This window comes from Eubalaena glacialis, chromosome 3, assembly GCF_028564815.1.
Source record: "Eubalaena glacialis isolate mEubGla1 chromosome 3, mEubGla1.1.hap2.+ XY, whole genome shotgun sequence".
In the NCBI taxonomy this organism is placed as follows: domain Eukaryota; kingdom Metazoa; phylum Chordata; class Mammalia; order Artiodactyla; family Balaenidae; genus Eubalaena; species Eubalaena glacialis.
The window spans coordinates 149,083,637-149,105,958 of NC_083718.1; the positions used below are offsets into that span (position 1 = coordinate 149,083,637).

The window sequence follows — 22,322 nt, forward strand, 5'->3', positions numbered from 1 at the left end:
TCAGACCTTAAAACTGTGCAGGGTAGGTGCTGTGAAATCCTCATTTTACAGATGAGGAAACCTGAAACTCCATTTAAGCAACTTAATCAAGGATGCACAGCTATTACGTATCAGAGCTAGAATCTGAGTACTGACCAAAACCTGTGCCTGTCCCACTATACCGCATGGCCTCTGCCTGGGCAAAATGATTCCAATAAGTAAAAGATTATTTATGTCTGTCTGATCAAGTTAGCCTGAAGTAGAGAAATTAGAATTTGTGCAAATGGGTGCTTTAAATATATATTTTTAATTTTAAATTTGTGCTCCATAAGCCTACTTATTTATGGAAGGCTAGCCTAATGTAAGAATAAGCACTTTTAAAAATCAGATTCAGACTTTCCTGGTGGTCCAGTGGTTAAGACTCCACCCTTCCACTGCAGGGGGCACGGGTTCAATCCCTCGGGGAACTAAGATCCCACATGCTGCAGGGTGCGACCAAAAATAAATAAATAAATATGCATTTGCCTCCTCATTAAGAAAAATCAGACTCAGGGAATAGGGAACCAATTAATTTAAAGCGCTCATAAATGTGTATGACACAGAACGATTTGAGGGTGATGTAGAATCATGGACCTTCAGAATGGGAGAACTTGGAGCGTGCCTGTCCAGCCCTCGTTTCACAGATGGGAGACAGGCCTGCAGTGGGAATTAACCTGCCACAACCCATCTTACTGGCAAACCGCCTGATTGCAGGCCAGGTGCTACGTCCCCTTAGGTAGGCTACCTTGGGTCCATCTTGTTGCAGGGAGTGATGTCTGGCTGAGTCAGCCTTTGAGATACAGAAGTGCTGTAGGTCTGAAACAGGTACCCATGCTCTATTTTCCAAGGGAGACACATACAAGGAGCACAGTGATTTGCTCAAGGTCAAGCTGAACTGAAACCCAGGTGTCCTGATTACTTAGCCAGTGTCCTGTAGCCAGGGGCAGTATAATTTGGTGGAAAGATCAGAACCTTGAATAGACAGGCCTAAATCCACCACTCAGCAGGGATGTGATCTTAGACAAATAACTTGTCCTTTGTGCATCTGTGTATCTCAGATTCTTCATCTGTAAGATGCGCTCATGATAATGGTACCTACCTCCCTGGGTTGTCTAAGGGTTGGCTGAGCTGACTTATATGAAAAGCTTAACCCTTAGAGTGCTCTCAGGAAATGCTTCCCTTACATGGGATGACTTAGGAAATACCCCCATTGGGAGCTCAGGTTCTGCTGTTAACATTATCTCGAGACCTGGGTTTTGTTTTTTGATATGTTGCTTCACAACCTTCCTGGGGAGTGCCACGAGCAAGAATTAAGTAACGCCTGCAGAATGGTTCCATCTCCTTAGAGGAAAGACAGACATTTTCAAACCGTGTACCTTCCTCTCTCCTTTCTGAACTTGCCAATGTTACCTCTTGCCATAAATTGATGAAATGGGGTTGCTGGCAAAATAACAGGTACAGGCTGTATTATCATTGCTTATTCCTTGGGGAGATGGAGAAGCAACTGGCTGAGAAATGTTTAGCAGAAATAATACTTGAGGACAAAGGCTGGTGCATAACAAAACCGTCGTGTAAATCAAGTTTAGAATGTAAATCAAGGGCTCCATTAATATTCGGTGTTTTAATGGAAGAAACACCTGCTGGGCTATCAATAAAGGAGCTTTGCGGAAATCTCGAAATTGTCATTTCCTTAACTACTTGAGCGCCAGGCCTCTTCACAGAGTTCCCACTGTCCATTTCTACACCTAGACGCCAGAATGCATTTTAGAATTGTTACGCATCAAGGGCACACACGGCTTTGTTTTAGGGTTAGGAAGAGGATTTTTTAAAGTTTTCTATAATGTGGAAAATGGGAAAATAAAGATTTTTATGATGTTACTGTGAACTTTGGGGAAAAAAAGTCAAGGTACTTCACTTAATTTAAAATAATGACTTACATCATAGTGACCCAGACTAGAGACTCTGGTGTCAGACTGCCTGGGCCACTTAGTAGCTATGTGACCTTGTGCAAGATACTTCTCATACCCCTGTGCTTCCTCATCGGTAGAACGGGGAGAGCAGTGCCTGCTCACAGCAGGTGCTTGGGAAGTGGCAGGTGCCCTTATGGAAGGTCAGTTAGTCCTCTGTGCTCAGTAGGTGGGTGGGCAGTGCACGTGGGCCACCACAATGGGGTGGCAACTTTAGGCTCCCACGTTCAGGCCCCTCCTCCGTGCGGGGATGGTGTCCACTCCTATTAAGCCAGCAGCTCTCAAGGCTGCTCATAAGCTTGTGGTTAAAACCGTGTAGGGCCGGGAGAGTGAGGTGGAGGCACTTACCGGTGAGGACACCCCATGTACAAGGACAGAACTTGTTGCCCAACTCACCCAGAAAGCGCGTGGTCTGACGTAAGTGCCATGGGCAGGATGTTGGGTGCTGGCAGGGGTTTCTGCAGGCTGGATTCTTCTACCCAGGTAGACACGTCGGGGACATTGCAGGTCACAGTGAGCGCCAAGACTTTACCATGACCTTGGAGTGAGCAGGCAAGGGCCTCTGGGTTTGTTGCCAACTCCTGGAGGCAGAGGCCCAGTCTTGCTACTGTTAGTATCTCCTGAGGGGCTTAGGGGAGTCCTGAATTCAAGTTCTGGCCCACTCTTCACTAGCTGGCTCTGTAAGCTGCTTATCCTCTGTGCCACTTTTCTTCTCAGTAAAATGTTGCTGAGATCCTGGCCTCCCAGAGGTGTTGCAAGGATTGAGCCCATCCATATGAAGCACTCTAGGACGCTGTCTGGCATATCCTAAGTGCCCAATAGATGGCAGCCGTTACTACCAAGCCCAGCCAGCCCGCACGCTACCCCTGGAATATGCCCTTTCAAGGCTCCTTGCCTTTGCTTGAAGACCCTCCCACCTCTCCCAACCCCACCAATCCCTTCTTCAACTGAACGGCCCACATCCGTCATGTGTGGTGGCTCCCCGCACTGCATCTGTGCAGAATTCATCACTCCTGCCTGTGTCATCAGTCAGTAATTATTTGTTGTGCACCTGCTGTGTGCTGAGCAGGTGCTGTGCTAGGTCCTGGGAGTACACGATGCACAGTTCAGGGTCCTTGACTCAGTTTCCAGAGAAGTGGGAGCAACCATCCAGTAATCAGACAATTACTGTGTAGTGTAAGTGTAGGGATGGTGCAGGTATCATGGGATGTGTGATAAGAAGCCAGGAGGGCTTCCTGGAAGAGGCACCTGGGCCTAATGGAAGACTAGGTGTTAAATAGTAAAGGGGGGAACAGTGGGAATGGAGGGAGGGGAAGAAGTGGAAGAAAGAGTCTTCCAGATAGAGGAAACAATGTGCAAAAGTCCAAAGCTAAGAGCATGGCAAGATTGGAGAATAAAAAGTTAAGTTCCATAGATTAAACAAACACTTGGTATGAGGCAAGCTGTGTTCCATGTGCTACACATAGATTAATTCATTTAATTCTCACAGCATCTGCATGAGATAGATGCTGTTATCCTCATTTTGCAGATGAGGAAACGGAGGACCGGTGCCCGAGGCCACTCAGCTAGTGGGTCATGGGGCTGGAATTAGAAGGCAGGCAGCGTGGTTCCAGAGCTGATACTCTAGCCAGTGCACCCTCCTGCCCTATAGCTGAACCGAGGCCAGGATGGCTGGGCTAAGGAGGCTGGAGACAGAGGGAGCTGCAGAGGTAAAGGGTCAGACCCTGAAGGGCCTTGAATGCCACACCAAGAGTGTTGATGGGGGAACAGGGAGCAGGGGCATGGACAGACTTGCTTGTCGTGGCTGCATTTCTCTTCACTGGAGCAGTTCTCAGCCCAGGGTTAGGTTTATGACACCCACTCAACAGCATGACCCTGAAGGCAGAGGCTGTCTGATGCCCTGCCCTTGGTTGGTGCCCATTTAATGTTTGTAAAGCAAATGGAATGAAGGGAACGTGGGAAAGAAAGCAGGTGGGCTCTGGAGTGAGATGCTGGGGTTCAGATCCTGGCTCTGACACTCACTGCTGAGACTGCGTGCCCCCATCTCCTTATTCATAAAATTGGGATCACAGACCTGAGAGCATGGCTGTTAGGATGAGGGAATTCAGGTACATGGTTTGCACACTGCTTGCACTCCGTGTTGATGGCCATCATCTCTCTGCCTGCCCTTGTGCAACTGCCAGCAGTGTGTTTCATCAGGGGTTGGCTTAAGAGGGCTTTGTTCCTCCACCCAGTTCTCCAGCTACCACCCTAAATCCACAGAGGTAACCAGACAGGGTGTGGGGGGGTCTCACCTCCACCCCTGACCCCTGGCCCTGGGAAGGGCCACACTCTAGTCTTGTGGGAAGGAGGGGCCCTGGGATGGTGGGAAAGGCTCTGCCTCAAGTCAGGGAAGCCAAGGATGCTGGTTCCCTGTCCCTCCTCTGGGCCTAAGTTTCCTCATCTGTAAAATGAGGTGGCGAGGGGTTAAGAACTTGTGGGGAGCTCTGATTAGGCTCTGCTGGAATCCCAGGCATGAGCAGGTGGCCGGGGAGGCACCAGGTGAAGGCCAGGCCCACAGGTCCCACTGCACGCATCCGCTTCACATGAGGGCCACCTGTCCCCAACCCCGCAGGCTCCGCCCCTGAGGAAGGGGAGTGCTAGGGCCCTTCCCCCACACTCCTGGCTGTGCTCAGCTGGGCTGCGCTGCCCACCATCATAGCCACTGCAGTGGGGCAAGGCTGGGTGAGGCCTTGTGCTCTGGAAGGGGGTGTGGGCACACATGCCAGGCAGGTGGGGCTCACGGGGCCCCCTGCTCCTCACCCCAGCCAGGTTCTCATCCTAACTTCTGCAGGTCACTCCTAAGTCCGAACCGGTTTCACTCGCCTGGCGACCCTTAGAGGATGGCAGAAGTCAGAGGAGGCAGAGCCATGGACTGGGAGGCCAGTAGCCTTCCTGGAAGAGGTGTAAGGCAGCCACATTGGGTGTGAGCTTGGGAATGCCTTTACTAGTGCTGTGTGTATGCAAGTGGGGCCTTGGGACAGGACTCTGGCTAATTTTTTTTCATTCATTAGTTCCTTCATTCTTCCATCCACTCATCGGCACACACTGAGTTCCCACTGTATGTCAGGCCTGGGCAGTCAGACCAGCCCCTCACCTGGCCCCTGCCCACTGAGAGCTTACCTTCTGGAAGGTTTAGTGCAGCCTTTCTCTAATTCAGCACTAGTGACAATCTGGGCCAGCTATCTTTGCTGTGAGGGCTGTCCTGTGCACCGTAGGATGTTTAGCAGCGTCCCTGGCCTCCACCCACTAGCATTCCACCAAGTTGTGACAACCAAAAATGTCTCTAGATACTGGCAAATGTCCCCCCAGGCTGCAAAGCTGCCTCTGGTTGAGAATCACTGGTCTAAGTGCTACGGGTGTGCATGGATGTGCCCCTGCGTATAGTTCATTGAGGTAAGAGTTGGTTATTCGTAATTATGCGCCAGGCACTGCACTGAGCACTTTGCACACGGTAGCTGCACAGCAGGGCCTCAGACATGCCTATGAGGGGGGAACAGGGACCATTCTCCACGTGGCCGTCCCTCACTCACAGTCACAGCGAGTCAGCAGCACCGGGATCCTACCTCTGGTCTCACAGCCCACCATCCTAAGTCCCTTCTCTCCCCTTTCTGCCTGTGTCCCACCCCAGCTGGAGCGGGGGCAGGGACTGAAGAGAAGGTGGAGCAGAAACGACTGACGACTTGACTGCCAGGAGTCTTGTGAAAGGGCTGGGTGACAGGGATGATGGTCACATAAGGATCGTTCTCAAGGTGCGCATACTTTTGACCGTACAATTTGCTCTCATCTGGCATCTCACCCCAGCCTCAGTGTCCATAAGGGGACACGGTAACCAGTCTGTGTCACAGGTGGGTAAGGTGGCACCCTGGAACCTGCTCTGCCCCATGAGAGTGTGGTGGCTCCTGCAGGGAACCCTGCAATGCCTGCTGGGGTTGCTGCTAGCTGAATGTTAGCCTCTTACACAAAGCATGGAGTCCAGCTGGAAAGTGAGAGAGGACGGCCTCAGTGTGGCCTAAGCCAGGCTTAGGATGGAGGCTGGACTTCGGCTCTCTGGCCACAAGCCACAGGAAGGGACCTGCACCTGGAAGAAAGCTGCCTGGTCCTTTGTAAATATTCCACAGCAAAATGCCCTTCAAAGACGAAGGCAGGCACAGCACAAAACCCCAAATTAGTCGATCTTAAGTAGAGCAGCTGGTTTCAGTTTAATGATGTATTAGTTAGCTTTGCTATAGTAACAAACAACCCCCAAATCTCAGTGCTTATTACTACAACAAACATTTATTTCTCATTCATGTTACAGTCAATGGCTGCAGGCCAGCTGCTTCAGCTCTGCTCCATGTGTCTTAGCATCTGACACCCAGGCTAAAGGAACAGCCCCTCTCTGGGAAATATGTTCCCACGGCAGAGAGAAAAGAGCAAAAGCCTACCACACGATGCTCTGTAAGCTCAGTCTGGACATGTCCACTCACATCCCTTTGCATCACGAGCAGGGAAGTACACTCTTCCCTGGGGGACGGGGTGGGCAACCCAAGGTAAGGGTATATAAAATCCTCTAGGAAGGAGGAAGCAAATAGCTGCAGACAAAAATACAACGTATTGACAGTGACTCAACATACAAAAAGATTTCCCAGTTTAAAAGGCATAAAATTCTGAAATGTGAAAACTGACATACTGTCCAAGTATGTCACAGTTCTCCATACTGCAAAGATCAGGAAAAGTGACAAACATTTTAGGGGTTCTGGAGGACCCCAGTTTGTAGGTCTTTATAGATGCAGAAACAGGACCTGGCTTTCCTGGCCCCATCTCACCCCAAGGGATCTACAGCATCCCCACAGAGCAGCTGTCTGTGCTCATGAAGTCACGGGAGGCCCGAGTCTCTCAGCTCTGATACCTTACAATTACACGCATGGTTTGTGTATGTCTGCAGTGTGAGCCGTAGCTTCTCTAAGGCCTCTGACTCCACAAAGGTTCAGAACCACGTCACTGGATTGTGAGTCAGCATCCACAGACCAGTGAGTTCCTCAGGTCAGAGATGGAGGCTGGTGGTTAACACAGCTCACAGTGAGTCCAAGGATGTCATGACCAAGGCACGGAGTTTTGTATCAAGAGAGGTGAGTGAAGACCAGCTGGAGCTCAGCACTCTGACCAGAGAGGCTGCAGTTCAGGAAGTCAGCAGCTCCTCCCCAACCACGATGCAGGGAAGGCCTGTCCCCAGGGTGACAGAAATAAAGTGCTGGATTCTAGGAGTAGGTCCTGCTGATTCAAGTGTGCTAGACCCCAGGCTGAGGAGGAGGAGGGGGGAGGAGGTCCAAGGGGCCTGGCTCTCACAGCATGGCCCGGTCACTTTACCTGGCGCACCTTTCTCCCCCGGAGATAATTCCTGCAAAAAGCAGAGGATCCTACACAGACCAAAAATGCTGGTGTCAGGGCTTTTACAAAGTACCTGCAGTGAACACAATAAAAGAGAGGGGTTAATTGAATTGCAATCTTAATCATCCATGGACCTTCCCAACAAGTCAAGGTGAACCTTTAGATATGAGTCAACATTAAAATGCAAGTTCAGCATATTTATCTGTGGTTGTTTATAAGTCTGCAAATTAGCATGACCCTCTCTCCCTTAGAACCTAGCAAGAACCTTTGGGCCCGTCCTATAGCATCATGTATGTCTATGGCTAAACGTGAAATAAAACAAGAACACGCTTTCATTCCTTCATTCAACAGTGAGTGCCCAGGGTAAGCCAGGCCCCTTGCTGAAAACACTCATTAAACAACAAACAAAAATCACCATCCCTCTCTGGGGGGAGGGAGATAAATAATGACAGCAAGGCACAACTATAGAAGCATCTGTGAGGTATGGTGTTAGCCCAAGGGACGTGATTCCCTCTATGGGAAAGGGGAATCAGGAAAGGCTTCCGGGAAGCTGCCATGTCTCAGCTTGCGTTAACTGAAAAAGGGGTAGAGATGGGGCATGGGGGAGCAAAAGCCAGGAGGTGCGGGTCACTAGAGCGTTTGCAGCTGTTGGGCATGAAGCAATGGAGTGGGCAGGCTAGGCAAGGCCTTGGCCTCCCGGGTCCAGGGGTGTTAGCAGCACCCCATGGTCTTGGGTACGGACAGAGGAGCCTGTAGCTTGGCCCAGCACCCAGTTCAGGGTCTGAAGTTGCCAGTCACCTGTGCTAAGCCTTCCGCCTGTGTTAGTCATTTAAAAAATAATCATTTCCAATGCATTTACACTTTCTGAGAAGCATGAAACTGGTTTTCCTCCACAAATCAGTCTGCTTTCTGTTTAGATTTCTCCCCCATTTTCTGGAAGACAGGGTAGAGTAGACCTTGGGCCTTTAAAGAATTCTGGGTAATCTGCTAACAACTGAGAAAATGAACAGCTAAAAATTTGTCTATAAACTAGAAGGCAGACTTAGGGCCAGAAAAAAGTGCTGCCAAGAGAAGTCATGGATCATATCTGAAGAAACCTTCACCTCCTGCCTGCCAGGCCGAAGCAGAAGCATAAGGCCAGCTGGACACCCACACCAAGTCAGTCAGCACATCACCAACTCCCATCCCAACGTGCCTCCTACACTTCTCTCCAATCCACCCTCTACTTCAGGCTTCACCACTGAAGAGTACACAAGCTCTGTACATTACTTGGTAAATTTTACCTGAACATCCCCTGGGGCTCCATACACCACCATCAGGATAGAGTTCATGCGCCTTAGGGCATTCAAGGCTGTTGCGCACGGCCCTAACCTGGTCCTCCAGCCTCATTTCCTACCACGCCCAACCACCCTCGTTGTCCTAGCTCTTTTAGCGTAGATGCAAGACATTTGCTTCGCTCAAAGCTTAGGGAAAAGTAGCCCAAGGGTCACCTTACAAAGTTACTGAGGGCATTCCCTTATAGTCCAGGAACACCCCGAAGCTGAAGAAAGAGACAACTGCCAAATCCAACTGGCTGCCACTACGACTAACAAAGGTGCCCTCTCACAGCAAGACTGCCCCTTAGTTCATCAGAGCTCTGTGACTCCTACTCTCTCAAATACCTGAGAAATATGTAGGCAACAGTTATTATCCCCATTTTAGAGATGAGGAAACAGCCCCAGGGAGGCAGTATGTGCTCAGAGCCAAAGAGCCACTAAATGATGGTGTCTGACTTCAAGAGCCAATGCTCTTTCCATATGACAATATCAGGGGACACAGGCACAATTAGGAACAGGAGGGCCATCCCAGTTGTGTTTGGTACAAAAGCCAGGCAGCTTCTTCTTTCTCAACCAGGCCCATTGACCTCTCCCTGAGGACATCATGGCTGCAGTGCAATGGGCTGAGTCATCACACTGCAACCTGTTTGGCCGATGGCCCAGGACAGTCTCTGTGGTCGCTGTCTCACACAGTTTTGTATCCAGGGCAGAAGGGAGGGGAGTACAAGGCAAACACTCAGTGGTGGAACGAGAACCTGGCCGTATCCCTGGGATGGTGCCTGAGCATCCTTCTTGGTCTACTCAGCCCCGTGAAGGTGACTCACCTGGGGTGCTGCAGCACCTGCAGCAGGGTGCTCTTGGGAGGCACCCGGTATAGTTCTGACCTGTCGTCATCCTCAAAGTAGACCTGCAGGATGAACAGAGGAGCAGGAGTCAGATACAAATAAAGGGCTTCAGCAGCACTAGGCATGTTGAGGCCAAGTCTGGGGAAACGTTAAAGACATGCAACTGTCATTAGCTGAATGCCTCCCTTATAGAGTCGTGGAGTATAAAGCACTCAGTCCTCTCCCACGACACTAAGAAACGTATTACTGGCTCCATTTTCCAAAGACAGAACCAAGGCTCACAGAGGGGAAATAACTTACCGACTAAACCCAGCTAGTTAACAGAGGAGCCAAGACTGAAAGCCCAGGCCTATGAGCCTTCCCTTCCCTAACAATTCAGTCCAACAGCCATTAGGTGTGGGAAAAGAAAGCACTAGTGGCCCAGAGCAGGGGAAGAGAGATGTCCACACAGGGGACAGCCCTGTGCAGGTGTCAAAGCCCAAGTAGGTTGAGGAAGACATCTGCATAGGAGGGATGCTGGGGGGTGAGGGGTATCAGAGACCAGCCAGTGGAGATAGGCATCCTTGTTGTGGACTGGCCAGCTAAGCAGGGTGAGAAGGGCAGCCACTCATGGCAGGGGGTGGCCTGCTGAGGGGAGTGAGACCCACACAGGGTGAGGAAGAGATTCATGCAGGGTGGTTAAGCAGCGTGGGGTGACAGAGTGCATGTAGGATGAGGAGGGCACTGTGCTGGGGCAGCAGCCTGATGGGGGGAGTCAGGAATCCAAGTGAGGTGAGGAAGGTTCCCCAAGGGAGAGGGGACACTGGTGGTGACAGGAGGGGGATTAGATACAGGGGGATTGATCAAACAAATAAATATATTAAGAATAATAGAAGCTACTGTTAAAAATATAGAAAGAAATGGTGTTGGATAAGAACTGGAGACACCAGTGAGAGCTCATACACACACACACACAGCACTGGAGCAGTGAGCATTCTCCGCCCCTCACCCCTGTACTTACGAATATACCCACTACTTGACTTCTAAATATCATTTTCCACCAAAAAGAGCCAGGGCCTCCTTGGGAAAAATGGCTGATTCTAGAGCTAAGGCAAGGAAAGCACAATTTGAGCCTTGAACATCTTGTGACAGAAAGCAAGAAGTGCTCTAAAAATGGAGACAAGTCAAAAGGACACAGAAGCAAATTTGTGAAGGCATTCCCACTGACCAAATCTGCGACAATCTGAGCATAACATAACCACAGTAATAGATTATAACTCAATGAATAAAGTAAGAAACCATAAATCCACTGATATAAATGATTATGTTGATGGTTTGATGAATAAGATATTTGTATCATTTCAAAGTACCTCCCTATAAAATACTAATTATAAAGGGGAAAAGAGTAACTTTACAGCAGAGAAGCTTGGCAAACCCCTACCTCAATCAGGAGACTAAGGTGAACATCATCAGTAATGGGACATTTGAAATTATGTGCACCTGATGGGATGCAACAAGAATACAGCATTGCTTCTGTGATATTCCAGTCAAATATACATAATCCAGGTCATGGTCACAAGGAAACACACTGATGGACTTTCCACAAAATAACTGGTTTGTAATCTTCAAAAGTGGTAAGATCAAGAAAGTTGACGGAAGACTGAGAAAATCTTCCATAGGCTGAAGGAGACTAAGGGGACATGAGCACTAGATACAATACAATGTGGGATTCCTTTTGCTATAAAGAACACCACTGGGGATAGGCGGAGGGGGATCAAGATGGTGGAATAGGAGGACGTGGAGCTCACCTCCCCCTACAAACATCAAAACTACATCTACATGTGGAACAATTCTCACAGAAAACTAACTGGAAACTGGCAGAAGATCTCCTATACAATCAAAGCTGCAAGAAAGATCTCCATGTGATTAGATAGGACAGAGAAGAAAAAAGCATCAGGTTGGGACTGGCACCCCTAGGGGTGCTCTGTAAGGAAGAGAAGGTCCACATGGATGGATCCTCACCCTGGGGAGCCCCCTTGACTGCTGGGAAATCTGCTGACACAGAGAGAGGGGCTGGAGAAGCCTAGACTCTACTCAAGAGGACTGCGCGTGTGCTGGCTTGCTAACAATCAGGGTGGAGAGAGACCTGCACTGGAGGCTGCCGCCTCGCTGCACTTCCCAATCCAAAGGGGCCAGTGCCTCAGCCACACTCACTCCACACCACAGCCTGGTGTGAGATCACGGCAAAGATTCGGTCTAGCTGCGCAGAGACAGACCAGGGTGCTTGGGGTGTGATCTGAGCACAACCATGGAGACCACTGTCAGTGTACGCACCAGGGTGGCGGGCCAAACCGAGCAGACACCGTCAGTGCACGCACCAAGCGGCACCACAAGAACACACAGCGGCTAAGCACTGAATCTCAGGCAGGCAGATCCTGGGAGAGGACTCAATCTAGCTGCACAGAGACAGCCTGGAGGGCCTGAGATGTGATTTGGGGGTAGCTGCAAAACCCACTGTCAGCACCCGAACAGCAGTAGCGAGTCTAGCTGCGGCAGACACTATCAGTGCGCACACCCGGCAGTGCCACAAGAACACACAGTGGCTAGGCGCTGAATCTTGGGCAGTCAGGCAGGCCCTGGCTGGGAGTATGCAGTGATGGTTTCCCGGTGGGAGCACCCTAGCTCTGCCCACTCCACACTGCACCTTAGCGTCAGATCTGGAGTGGCCAGGTGCTGGGAGAGCTCTGCCACAGAGGCAACCCCAGGTCCCAGGTGGCAGCACGGCCACCTCAGTTCCTGCAACCACAATGCCCCGACCGCCACTCCAGCCTACCCCACACCACAGCCTTGCACTAGATCTGGGACGAACAAAATGGAGAAAGGGACGCGACCTTGGGCTGCTTCTGAGTGAATCATGGATGCTTACACAGGTAGTGCCCAAGTCCTCCGTGAGTACACGGGCCTCACCTGCTTCAGCAACCACCTCCTTTGGGGCAGGGCACACACTCAAGGGCAACAAAGCCTGATTGAACCTGACCCTCATGGCTTCTACTCCAACAACGGAGGAGCAGACCCTGCCCCTGATAGGCCATGGAGCAAAGAGGAGGCCCCGCCTCACATCCAACGCAGGCTCTGGACACTGCAACACCAATCACACTCCCTATCAAGGGGATAACAGCCAGCACACTCTGATGAAAGACATGGCAGGCATCCATACCAAAACCAGCCCTCACACCAAAAATATTGGGCACACAGTCTACACAGGGACACTCCTACATAAAAATGCCCTTTTAAGACCACAACAGATAACTGTTTTCCTAAATTCATAGAAACAGTGAAAGTTAAGTAAAATGAAAAACCAGAGGAACTACTCCCAATTAAAAGAACAGGAGAAATCCCCTGAAAGAACAAATAATTAAACAGACCTCACCAGTCTATAAGACCCCAAGTTCAAAAAGGAAGTAATAAAAATGCTAAAGGAATTAAGAAAGATTATCGATAGAAATGCAGATCACTGTAAAAAGGAACTAGAAACTATAAAGATGAACCAATCAAAATTAGACAATTCAATTGCTGAGATAAAAACCGATCTAGAAGTAATGGAGAGCAGACTAAATGTCACAGAAGAACAAATAAGTGATCTGGAAGACAGAATAATGGAAACCATCCAATCAGAACAGCAGACAGAAAGACAAACAAGAAAAAAAAAAAAATGAAAGCAACATATGAGATCTATGGGCTAATATAAAGTGTGCCAACCTACACATAATAGGAGTTCCAGAAGGAGGAGAGAGAGAAAAGAGGATCAAAAATGTATTTGAAGAAATTATGGCTGAAAACTTCCCAAACCTAAAGAAGAAAATAGATATCCAGGTACAGGAAGCACAGAGAGTCCCAAACAAGATGAACCCTAACAGATCCACAACAAAACATATCATAATTAAAATGGCAAAAGTTGAAGAGAAGATCCAAAGTCAGAAAGAGAAAAACAAAGAGTCAGTTAAAAGAGAACCCCCATAAGGCTATCAGCTGATTTGTCTACAAAAACGCTGCAGTCCAGAGGGACTGGCATAATATATTCAAAGTCCCAAAAGGGAAAAATCTGCAACATAGGATGCCCTACCCAGCAAGATTATCATGTATAATAGAAGGAAGGATAAAGAATTTCTCAGACAAGCAAAAACTAAAAGAATTCAGCAATACTAAGGGTCTTCAGTATGGAAGGGTCTTCTCTAACTGTAATAGAAAAGAAGCAAGAATCTATTGGAAAGGAAAGATCACAACAGAAAAGGTAAATATATAAAAGGATTGAAGATCCTTGAATAAGCCAGTACACAGATTAAAAAATAATCAAAAAATTTTGTAAAAGCAATTATAACTACAATTAATAGCAAAAGGATAAGCATGAAGATGCACAAAAAATAGGACATAAAAATCAGAAAATGTGTGTGGGGGGGAGTATAAAAATGTAGATTTTTTTTTTACAATGTGTTTGAACTTGTATGACCATCAGTTTAAAGCAAGTAGATACTGGGAATTCCCTGGAGGTCCAGTGGTTAGGACTTGGAGCTTTCACTGCTGGGACCTGGGTTCAATCCCTGGTTGGGGAACTAAATCATGCAAGCCATGCAGCGTGGCAAAAAAATAAATAAATAAAATAAAGGCAAGTAGATGTAGATATAGCTATGGGTCAACATCCTTGAATTCCATGGTAACCAAAAATCAAAAACATAAAACAGATTCACAAAAATCAAAAAATAAAGGAACTCGAGCATACTACAACAAAATCATCAAACCACAAAAGGAAAGACAAAAAGAAGAAACGAACAAAGAACTACAAAAACAACTGGAAAACAAGGTTTAAAATGGTAATAAGTACATACCTAGCATTAATTACTTTAAATGTCAATGGACTAAATGCTCTAATCAAGAGACATAGAGTGGCAGATTGGATTAAAAAAAGCAAGAACCAGGGACTTCCCTGGCAGCACAGTGGTTAAGAATCTGCCTGCCAATGCAGGGGACACGGGTTCAAGCCCTGGTCCGGGAAGATCCCACATGCCGCGGAGCAACTAAGCCCGTGCACCACAACTACTGAGCCTGAGCTCTAGAGCCTGTGAGCCACAACTACTGAGCCTGCATGCCACAACTACTGAAGACTGTGCACCTAGAGCCCATGCTCCACAACAAGAGAAGCCACTGCAATGAGAAGCCCACGCACTGCAAGGAAGAGTAGCCCCCGCTCAACACAACTAGAGAAAGCCTGTGTGCAGCAATGAAGACCCAACGCAGCCAAAAATAAAACAAAACAAAATAAAAAACAGCACTGTACTGGCACAAAAACAGACATAAAGCTTAATGGAACAGAATAGAGAGCCCACAAATAAACCCACACACCTACAGTCAATTAATCTATGACAAAGGATGCAAGAATATACAATGGAGAAGACAGTTTCTTCAGCAAATAGTGTTGAGGAAAGCTGGACAGCTACATGTAAATCAATGAAATTAGAACAGTCCCTCACATCATATACAAAAATAAACCCAAAATGGTTTTCAGATCTAAATATAAAACATGACACCATAAAACTCCTAGAAGAGAACACAGGCAAAACATTCTCTGACACAAATCGTAGCAATATTTTCTTAAGTCTCCCAAGGCCAAAATATAAAATCAAAAAAAAACAAATGGGACCTAATCAAACTTAAAAGCTTTTGCACAGCAAAGGAAACCATCAACAAAATGAAAAGACAACCTACAGAATAGGAGAAAATATTTGCAAATGATGCAACTGACAAAGGGTTAATATCCAAAATATACAAACAGCTCATACAACTCAGTATCAAACCCAATCAAAAATAGGCAGAAGACCCAAATAGACATTTCTCCAAAGAAGACGTACAGATTGGCCAACGGGGACATGAAAAGATGCTCAACATCGTTAAGTATTAAAGAAATGCAAATCAAAAACCACAATGAGGTATCACCACACATCAGTCAGAATGGCCATCATTAAAAAGTCTACAAATAATAAATGCTGGAAAGGGTGTGGAGAAAAGGGAACCCTTCTACACTGTTGGTGGGAATGTAAATTGGTGCAGCCACTATGGAAAACAGTATGGAGGTTCCTTAAAAAACTAAAAATAGAGTTACTATATGATCCAACAATCCCACTCCTGGGCATATGTTCAGAGAAAACTCTAACTCGAAAAGATACATGCACACCAATGTTCACAGCAGCACTATTTATAATAGCCAAGAATGGAAACAACCCAAGTGCCCATTAACAGACGACTGGCTTAAGAAGATGCGGTATATATATATACAATGGAATATTACTCAGCCATTAAAAAGAATAAAATCTTGCCTTTTGCAGCAATATGGATGGACCTAGAGAATATTATACTTAATGAAGTAAGTCAGACAAAGACAAATATTATATGATATCATTATGTGTGGAATCTAAAATAATACCAATAAATCTACATACAAAATAGAAAGAGACTCACAGACACAGAAAACAATCTTACGGTTACCAAAGTGGGGGGTGTGGAGGATAAATTAGGAGTATGGGATTAACAGATACAGACTACTACACATAAAATAGATAAGCAACAAAGATTTACTGTACAGCACAGGGAACTATAGTCAATATCTTATAATAACCTATAATGGAAAAGAATCTGAAAAAATATAATTGAATCACTGCTGTACACCTGAAACTAACACAATACTGTAAATCAACTATACTTCAATTAAAAGAAATTTTTTTTTAATTGGTACTGTGTGCCAAAAAAAAAACCACAACATTACTGGGGGAAAATTTGTGAAAACTGATGGAGTCTGAGGATTAGCTGGCAAGAGTGTATCAAAGATAATTTCCTGATTTTGATGACTGATTGGAATCATGAAAGAAAATGTCCTTTTTGCAGGAAATAGACACTTAAGTATTCAGGAGTGATGGGGCATCAGTTGGCATCTTACTCTCAAATAGTTAGAAGACAAATTCTTTGTTCTGTAAAGTTGTGATTTTTTTTTTTCAAGTTGCAACAACGGAATGTTATTCAGCCTTAAAAAAGAATAAGATTCTGGCCCATGCTACAACATGATGAATCTTAAAAGACATTACACCAAGTGAAATAAGCCACATACAAAAGGACAAATATTGTACGATTCCACTTATATGAGAGATAAATTCAGAGACAGAAAGTAGCAGGGTGGATGCTATGGGCTGAGGGGAAGGGAAAATAGGTAGTTACTGATTAATGGGCATGGAGTTTCAGTTTAGGATGATGAAAACGGAGACAGATGGTGGTGATGGTTGTACAACAACGTGAATGTACTTAACACTACTGAACTGTGCACTTAAAATGGTTAAAATGGTAAATTTTATGTTTTTTATATTTTACCACAATTTTTTTTAAAAAGGCAGTGAAACCTCACTGCACCCCCTGTTCCTCCCCACCCCAATTCCCATAGAGGAACAAAATAAAACTTCTCTTACCTCTAAATTATCAGGGCAGTATTTTTGCTCTAAATCCCAAGAGGGCGTTTCACCAAACATCACCATTAGATGATCAATAAACCTAAGGAGATATAATATGTACTTTCTGGGTATCAATAACTCATAATCTGTTTTCCTACATCCCATGCCCTGGAAACCAATTCACAGAGATATCAAGAATGTATAAATCATGAAATGCAGGCTTAATCCATTTTGACAGCAGTGCCCAAAATGTGTGTATCACTTGTCCTATTATGACATAGTAATTCTCTTTAAACTGACTCAGGATTGACAACATTCTTATATTCAGCCACATTCTAAGCATTAACCCTATGAAATCACATGTTAAAATCGCTAGTTATATGTTTTCTAATAAATATACCCCTCAGTTCTATGCAGTTACTACCTCCAAAGATTTCATCTCTCACGAGACAAGTACCAGAGCTTGACAAACACTGTACTGTGGTCTGTCACTGCAAAGCTACTTAGTAAAAGGAGAAATCAGCTATGGAATAGAGAGGTTATAGCAACCAGACGGTGTAAAACCCTCTAAAACTATTCTCTTCCCTCCTCAACCAAAAATCCACCTGTCCGTGCTGCAGAGACAGCAGGGAAGAGCATGCAAGCGTAGCAGAGGTCTCCCGGGGAAGGAAGTACCTGGAGTCCTCGTGAAAAGCAGAGATGAAGTCCGACTGGGCATACTCTGGGTACAGAAAGAGCACAGGCCAGCTCAGTCTTCCCCCATCATCTACACTCAGCCTGGCTCCGTAGAGGTTCTCAGAAGTGAGCCCACTCAGGATGAGCTCACCGAGACCTTCTGAGGCTGAATCTTCATCCTCGCCAGCAGCTTCAGACACTAGCCTGATGTTCCTAGCCTGGGTTAAAAAAAGAAAACACACACCTTATGTGTGGAAGGATGCAAACTCATTTCACTAAAACAAGGAAACCATAACACTGCGAGCTCCCTGAGAGCCAGCTCTACACATGATTCGTCTTCATTATCCCTGAGACTTGTTTAACTCACCTTTACTGGGCATCTACCACATGCTAGACTCTGTCACAGACATGAGCTAGACATGGTAATAAGTACAACATAAGGTGAGAAGTAAAGCTGTGGAACTGTAGACCATGAATAATTAATTCAGCCTGGGGGCTGGAGGGGACTGGGGGATGCTAGGCCTTGAACAATGACTTTGAAAAGCAGAAAAGTTGGGTGGCGGGGGGAGTGGGAAGGGCATTCTACCCCAAGTAACAGCCAAGGAACAGCATGTGCAAAGGTACAGAAAAGATGCAGAGAGTGGCATGTACGAACATGGCAAACGTTTCCATTTAGCTAGGACATGGGATAATAAAAATAATGCACACATTGACTTAATCTTGATTGTCTCATAGAAATAAGGATAAATCAAAGGTCTGAATAGTACAGTCACCTCTTATGTATGTTGTGTGGAGGCTCCTAAGGCTAGCACACAAGGGGAAAATGACATGTAATCAAAATTACCTTGATGGTATCTCCTAAATCAGGGGTTGGCAAACTTTCCCTTAAAGGGTCGGATAAGAAATATTTTAGGTTTTGCGGGCCAAATGGTCTCTGTTGATAATACTCAACCCTGCCACTGTAGTGTGAAAACAGCCATTGGTAAGACATACACAAACAGGCAGGGCTGTAAGCCACTGGCTGCAGCTTGCTGACCCCTGCTTTAAACCACTAAAATGTAGTATATACGGTTTTGTGTATATTACTCTTGAGATTAATTCTTAAGTACACTGAAGTCTGAGATGCAGAGTTAAAGGAGAGAACCAAAATAAGGTCTGTATGCAAATGTCTAGGCATTCCAATAGTCTACATTTTAGAAAATGACCAAATCCCTCTGGAGTATTCCCTTCTGTTTAATCTGTTAATGTGTTAACAGATTCCTTGTTGTGCGGAGGGACTAGTGGAGTGCATCTTAGAACTGTGATGTTCTCAAAGTCAACAAGTAATTTAAATAGGCACATAATTTAACTCGGCAAAGAATGAAACCAAGAACCTACCCCACAATCTCATAGCCAGTATTACCTCCCCTGAGTAGCCAAGGCTCAAAGTGACTTGTGAAAGCAAGATCAGACTACATTCATTTAAAATGCAGTAAAGAGAGGGAAGGGGAGATAGAATTTTGTGTTGTTGTTATAGTTAGAAGAGCTACATCCTAAAAATTCACTTTCTCAGGATGCAGTATAACACAGAGGCTGAGAGCAAGGACCTGGCTCTGACACATATTAGCTGTGTGAGGTTTCTTCATCTCCCGGAGACTATGTGCTCATCTAGCAAAAACAGAAGCAAGAAGACCTACGCCAGAAGGCTACTGTGAAGATTACATAATGCTTAACCGAAAGCTACTAAATTCAGTATATGTTACCTGAAACCAACACATGCATACAAGTGAGAGAGCTGACTGAACTCAGAAGGTCTGACTTGTCACACTGCTTCACGAAAAGCAGAAAGAAAATGTACAACTCATTCAGGTAAAGCATTCCCAGAAAGGTTCCCAGTAGGCTTCAGGATTAGTGGATTTCACAAGACCAGAAGGGCCTAACGTTTGAGAACTCACCACGATGGCCTGGAGTAAGGCCTCATTCTGATTCTGCTCCTTCTTTTCTTTCAACTTTGCTTTCCTTATATCCCTCTGTTCAGTTCGCTGAAAATGAAATTCAGATGCATCAGCTCTAGAGAACTTGCCTCCGCTTGTTACCCCAGTCTGATCCTAAATAGCTATCTCTGGTCTCTATTCAACCCAGGCTCCTGTTTATCAAGGGATACCAGTGGCTGGATTCAGTTCAATAAACACTTAAGCAGCACATGTCTGGGTGCCAGGACCAGTGGCAGCAAAAATGTTAAAATCTACCCAAGGAGCTCATAGTCCACTGAGGGGGACAGACATGTAAAAAGGTCTACGTGTTAGCCTGGTAGTATGAACTGAGTGCTATGAAACACAGAGAAGGGAGTGACTGATTCTGCCCCATCAAGGAGGTGGGTTTAGACAGAAACCAGATGAAAGACAGAGGGCATTCTTGGTAGAGGGACTGACATCAGGGCCAATGGGGCATTTAAACCTCTCTGTTATGGCTGGGGTTTAGGAAAACACACTGGAAAAACCCAGGCCAAGAACTTATCAGAGGCTCTGCCTTTTGCACAATTACAGTCCATGAGAGAAAAATACCAACGGTCTACTTCATTTGGCAGAAATATAATTTAGATTTCCTTTTCCTGCTAATCTACCCAAAACCAGGTGATCCTACTCCTACCTACCCTCAGGATCGTGATTAATAGGGGCCAACTTTTTCTGTAAACGGCCAGACAGTAAATATTTTAGGCTTTGCAGACCATGTATGGTCTCTGTCGAATATTATCTGGCTTTGTTTGTTGCTTTGTTGTTTATAACCCTCTAAAAATATGAAAAACATTCTTGGTTCATAGAATGTACAAAAACACAACAAAGGCTAGATTTGGCCTGTGGGTCAGTTTGCTGAGCCCTGCTCTAAAATATAGCACCAACCATCCCTTATCCTCCCCGCAAGAGCCCCACAAGGGCTAACACAGATCTTCTTTTTCTTATGAACAAAGTATACCCTTTCAGGAGACAACGGCTGATAATTCTTGGCCATCCTTCTCCAATCCAGTCTGCCAAGAGCTGCAAAAATCCTTTCTGCTGTTAGGAAGTTTGATTATACTACCAAGAGTAATCAAACCCATGGATACCACTAGAACTATGTCCAATTCTGCCTTCACAGTTGAGCTACACTGGACCACAGTGTCTGGTCCACGTTAGAGAATGATTAAGATGGATGATTAAGGATGATTTGTATTCTGTCCCATGTTGTTTTTTCTCTGACTTACAGATGCAAGTGGGAGGATGTGATTTCCCTGCTGTCCCACCTGAAGTTTGGGGTCTTGCAGCCCGCATAAAGCCCACATAACCCCTAGGTGAGAGGAGTCCTGAACTATGAAGTTTGCTGCCCCTTTATATACGTAAAAAAAAGTCAACTCTGTTGAGAATTTAAGTGTATAGTTAGATGAGTTTTGACAAATGTATACCCTGAGTACCCAACACTCCAATCAAGATAAAGAACATTCTAGAAAGTTCCCTCATACCTCTTTGCAGTCCATCACCCTCCCATCCCATCACTGATAGGTTTCTTTTCATTACCAAGTCATATTCCATTGTTTGAATATACCACACTTTGCTTATCTATTCTCCTGTTGATGGACACAAGGGCTGTTTCTGGATTGTTATGAATAAAATAGGCTACCAACATTCTTATACAAGTCTTATTATGAACATGTTTTCATTTCTCTTAGCTAAATACCTAGGAGTAAAATTGCTGAGGCATAGGATAGGTATATAAAACTGACAAACTGATTTCCAAAGTGGTTTATATCCCACTAACAATTTATGAGAGTTCCATCTCCTTCACATCTCTGCCAATATTAGGTATTGTCAATCTTGTGAACTGCGATCGCACTGATGTTTAAGTTGCATTCTCCCCCCACATGACTAACGATACTATGTAAATTTTTATGTGCTACTGTAAATCTTTTGAGAAGTGTCTGTTTCTTTTGCAAAATTAAAAAAAATTTTCATATTGAATAGATTTCTTTATGTATTCTGCATACAAATCCTTTGTTAGATATACAGTTGACCCTTGAACAACACTGAGGTTAATCCATGTATAACTCATAGTCAGCCCTTTGTATCTGCTATTTCTCCACATCCTCAGGTTCAACCAACCATGAACCACCCACGTAGTTCTGTGCTATTTACTATTGAAAAATATCCGCATATAAGTGGACATGCGCAATTCAAACCCCTGTGGTTCAAGGATCAACTGTATGTAATACAAATGTTTTCTCCCATTCCATGGCTTGCCTTTTAATCTTCTTATTGATGTCTTTTATAGAATAGAAAATTTTCAGTTTTGACCAAGTCCTATTTATCAATAAATTTTTATTTCATGGTTAGTATATATTTAAAAAAATTTTTTTAAATTGAGGTGAAATTCACATGACATAAAATTAACCATTTTGAAGTATACAATTCAGTGGCATTTAGTACATTCACTTTATTGTGCGACCATCACCTCTATCTAGTTCCAAGACTTTTCAACACCCTAAAAAGAAATCTCAAGCTCATTAAGCAGTCACTCAACATTTCCCCCTTCCCCCAAACCCTGGCAACCACTAATGTGCTTTCTCTCTCTACAGATTTATGTATTTTGGATGTTTCATATACATGGAATCATACA

At 45.4% G+C, this 22,322-nt stretch overlaps 1 protein-coding gene across 2 annotated transcripts in view; it reads right to left on the minus strand.

Annotated features, from left to right (window-relative positions):
- Window positions 1-6,283: 6,283 nt before the first annotated feature.
- TTC4 (tetratricopeptide repeat domain 4) overlaps window positions 6,284-22,322 on the minus strand; it is a 36,903-nt gene continuing 20,864 nt past the window's right edge. For both annotated transcript variants that reach the window (XM_061186543.1, XM_061186544.1), the window contains 5 exons: window positions 19,631-19,717; window positions 17,697-17,914; window positions 17,040-17,121; window positions 9,535-9,617; window positions 6,284-7,467 (listed from right to left, as the gene is read on the minus strand). In XM_061186543.1, the coding sequence (XP_061042526.1) occupies window positions 7,365-7,467; window positions 9,535-9,617; window positions 17,040-17,121; window positions 17,697-17,914; window positions 19,631-19,717 (573 nt within the window). In that variant the 3' untranslated portion in view covers window positions 6,284-7,364. The remainder of the gene's footprint in view (window positions 7,468-9,534; window positions 9,618-17,039; window positions 17,122-17,696; window positions 17,915-19,630; window positions 19,718-22,322) is intronic.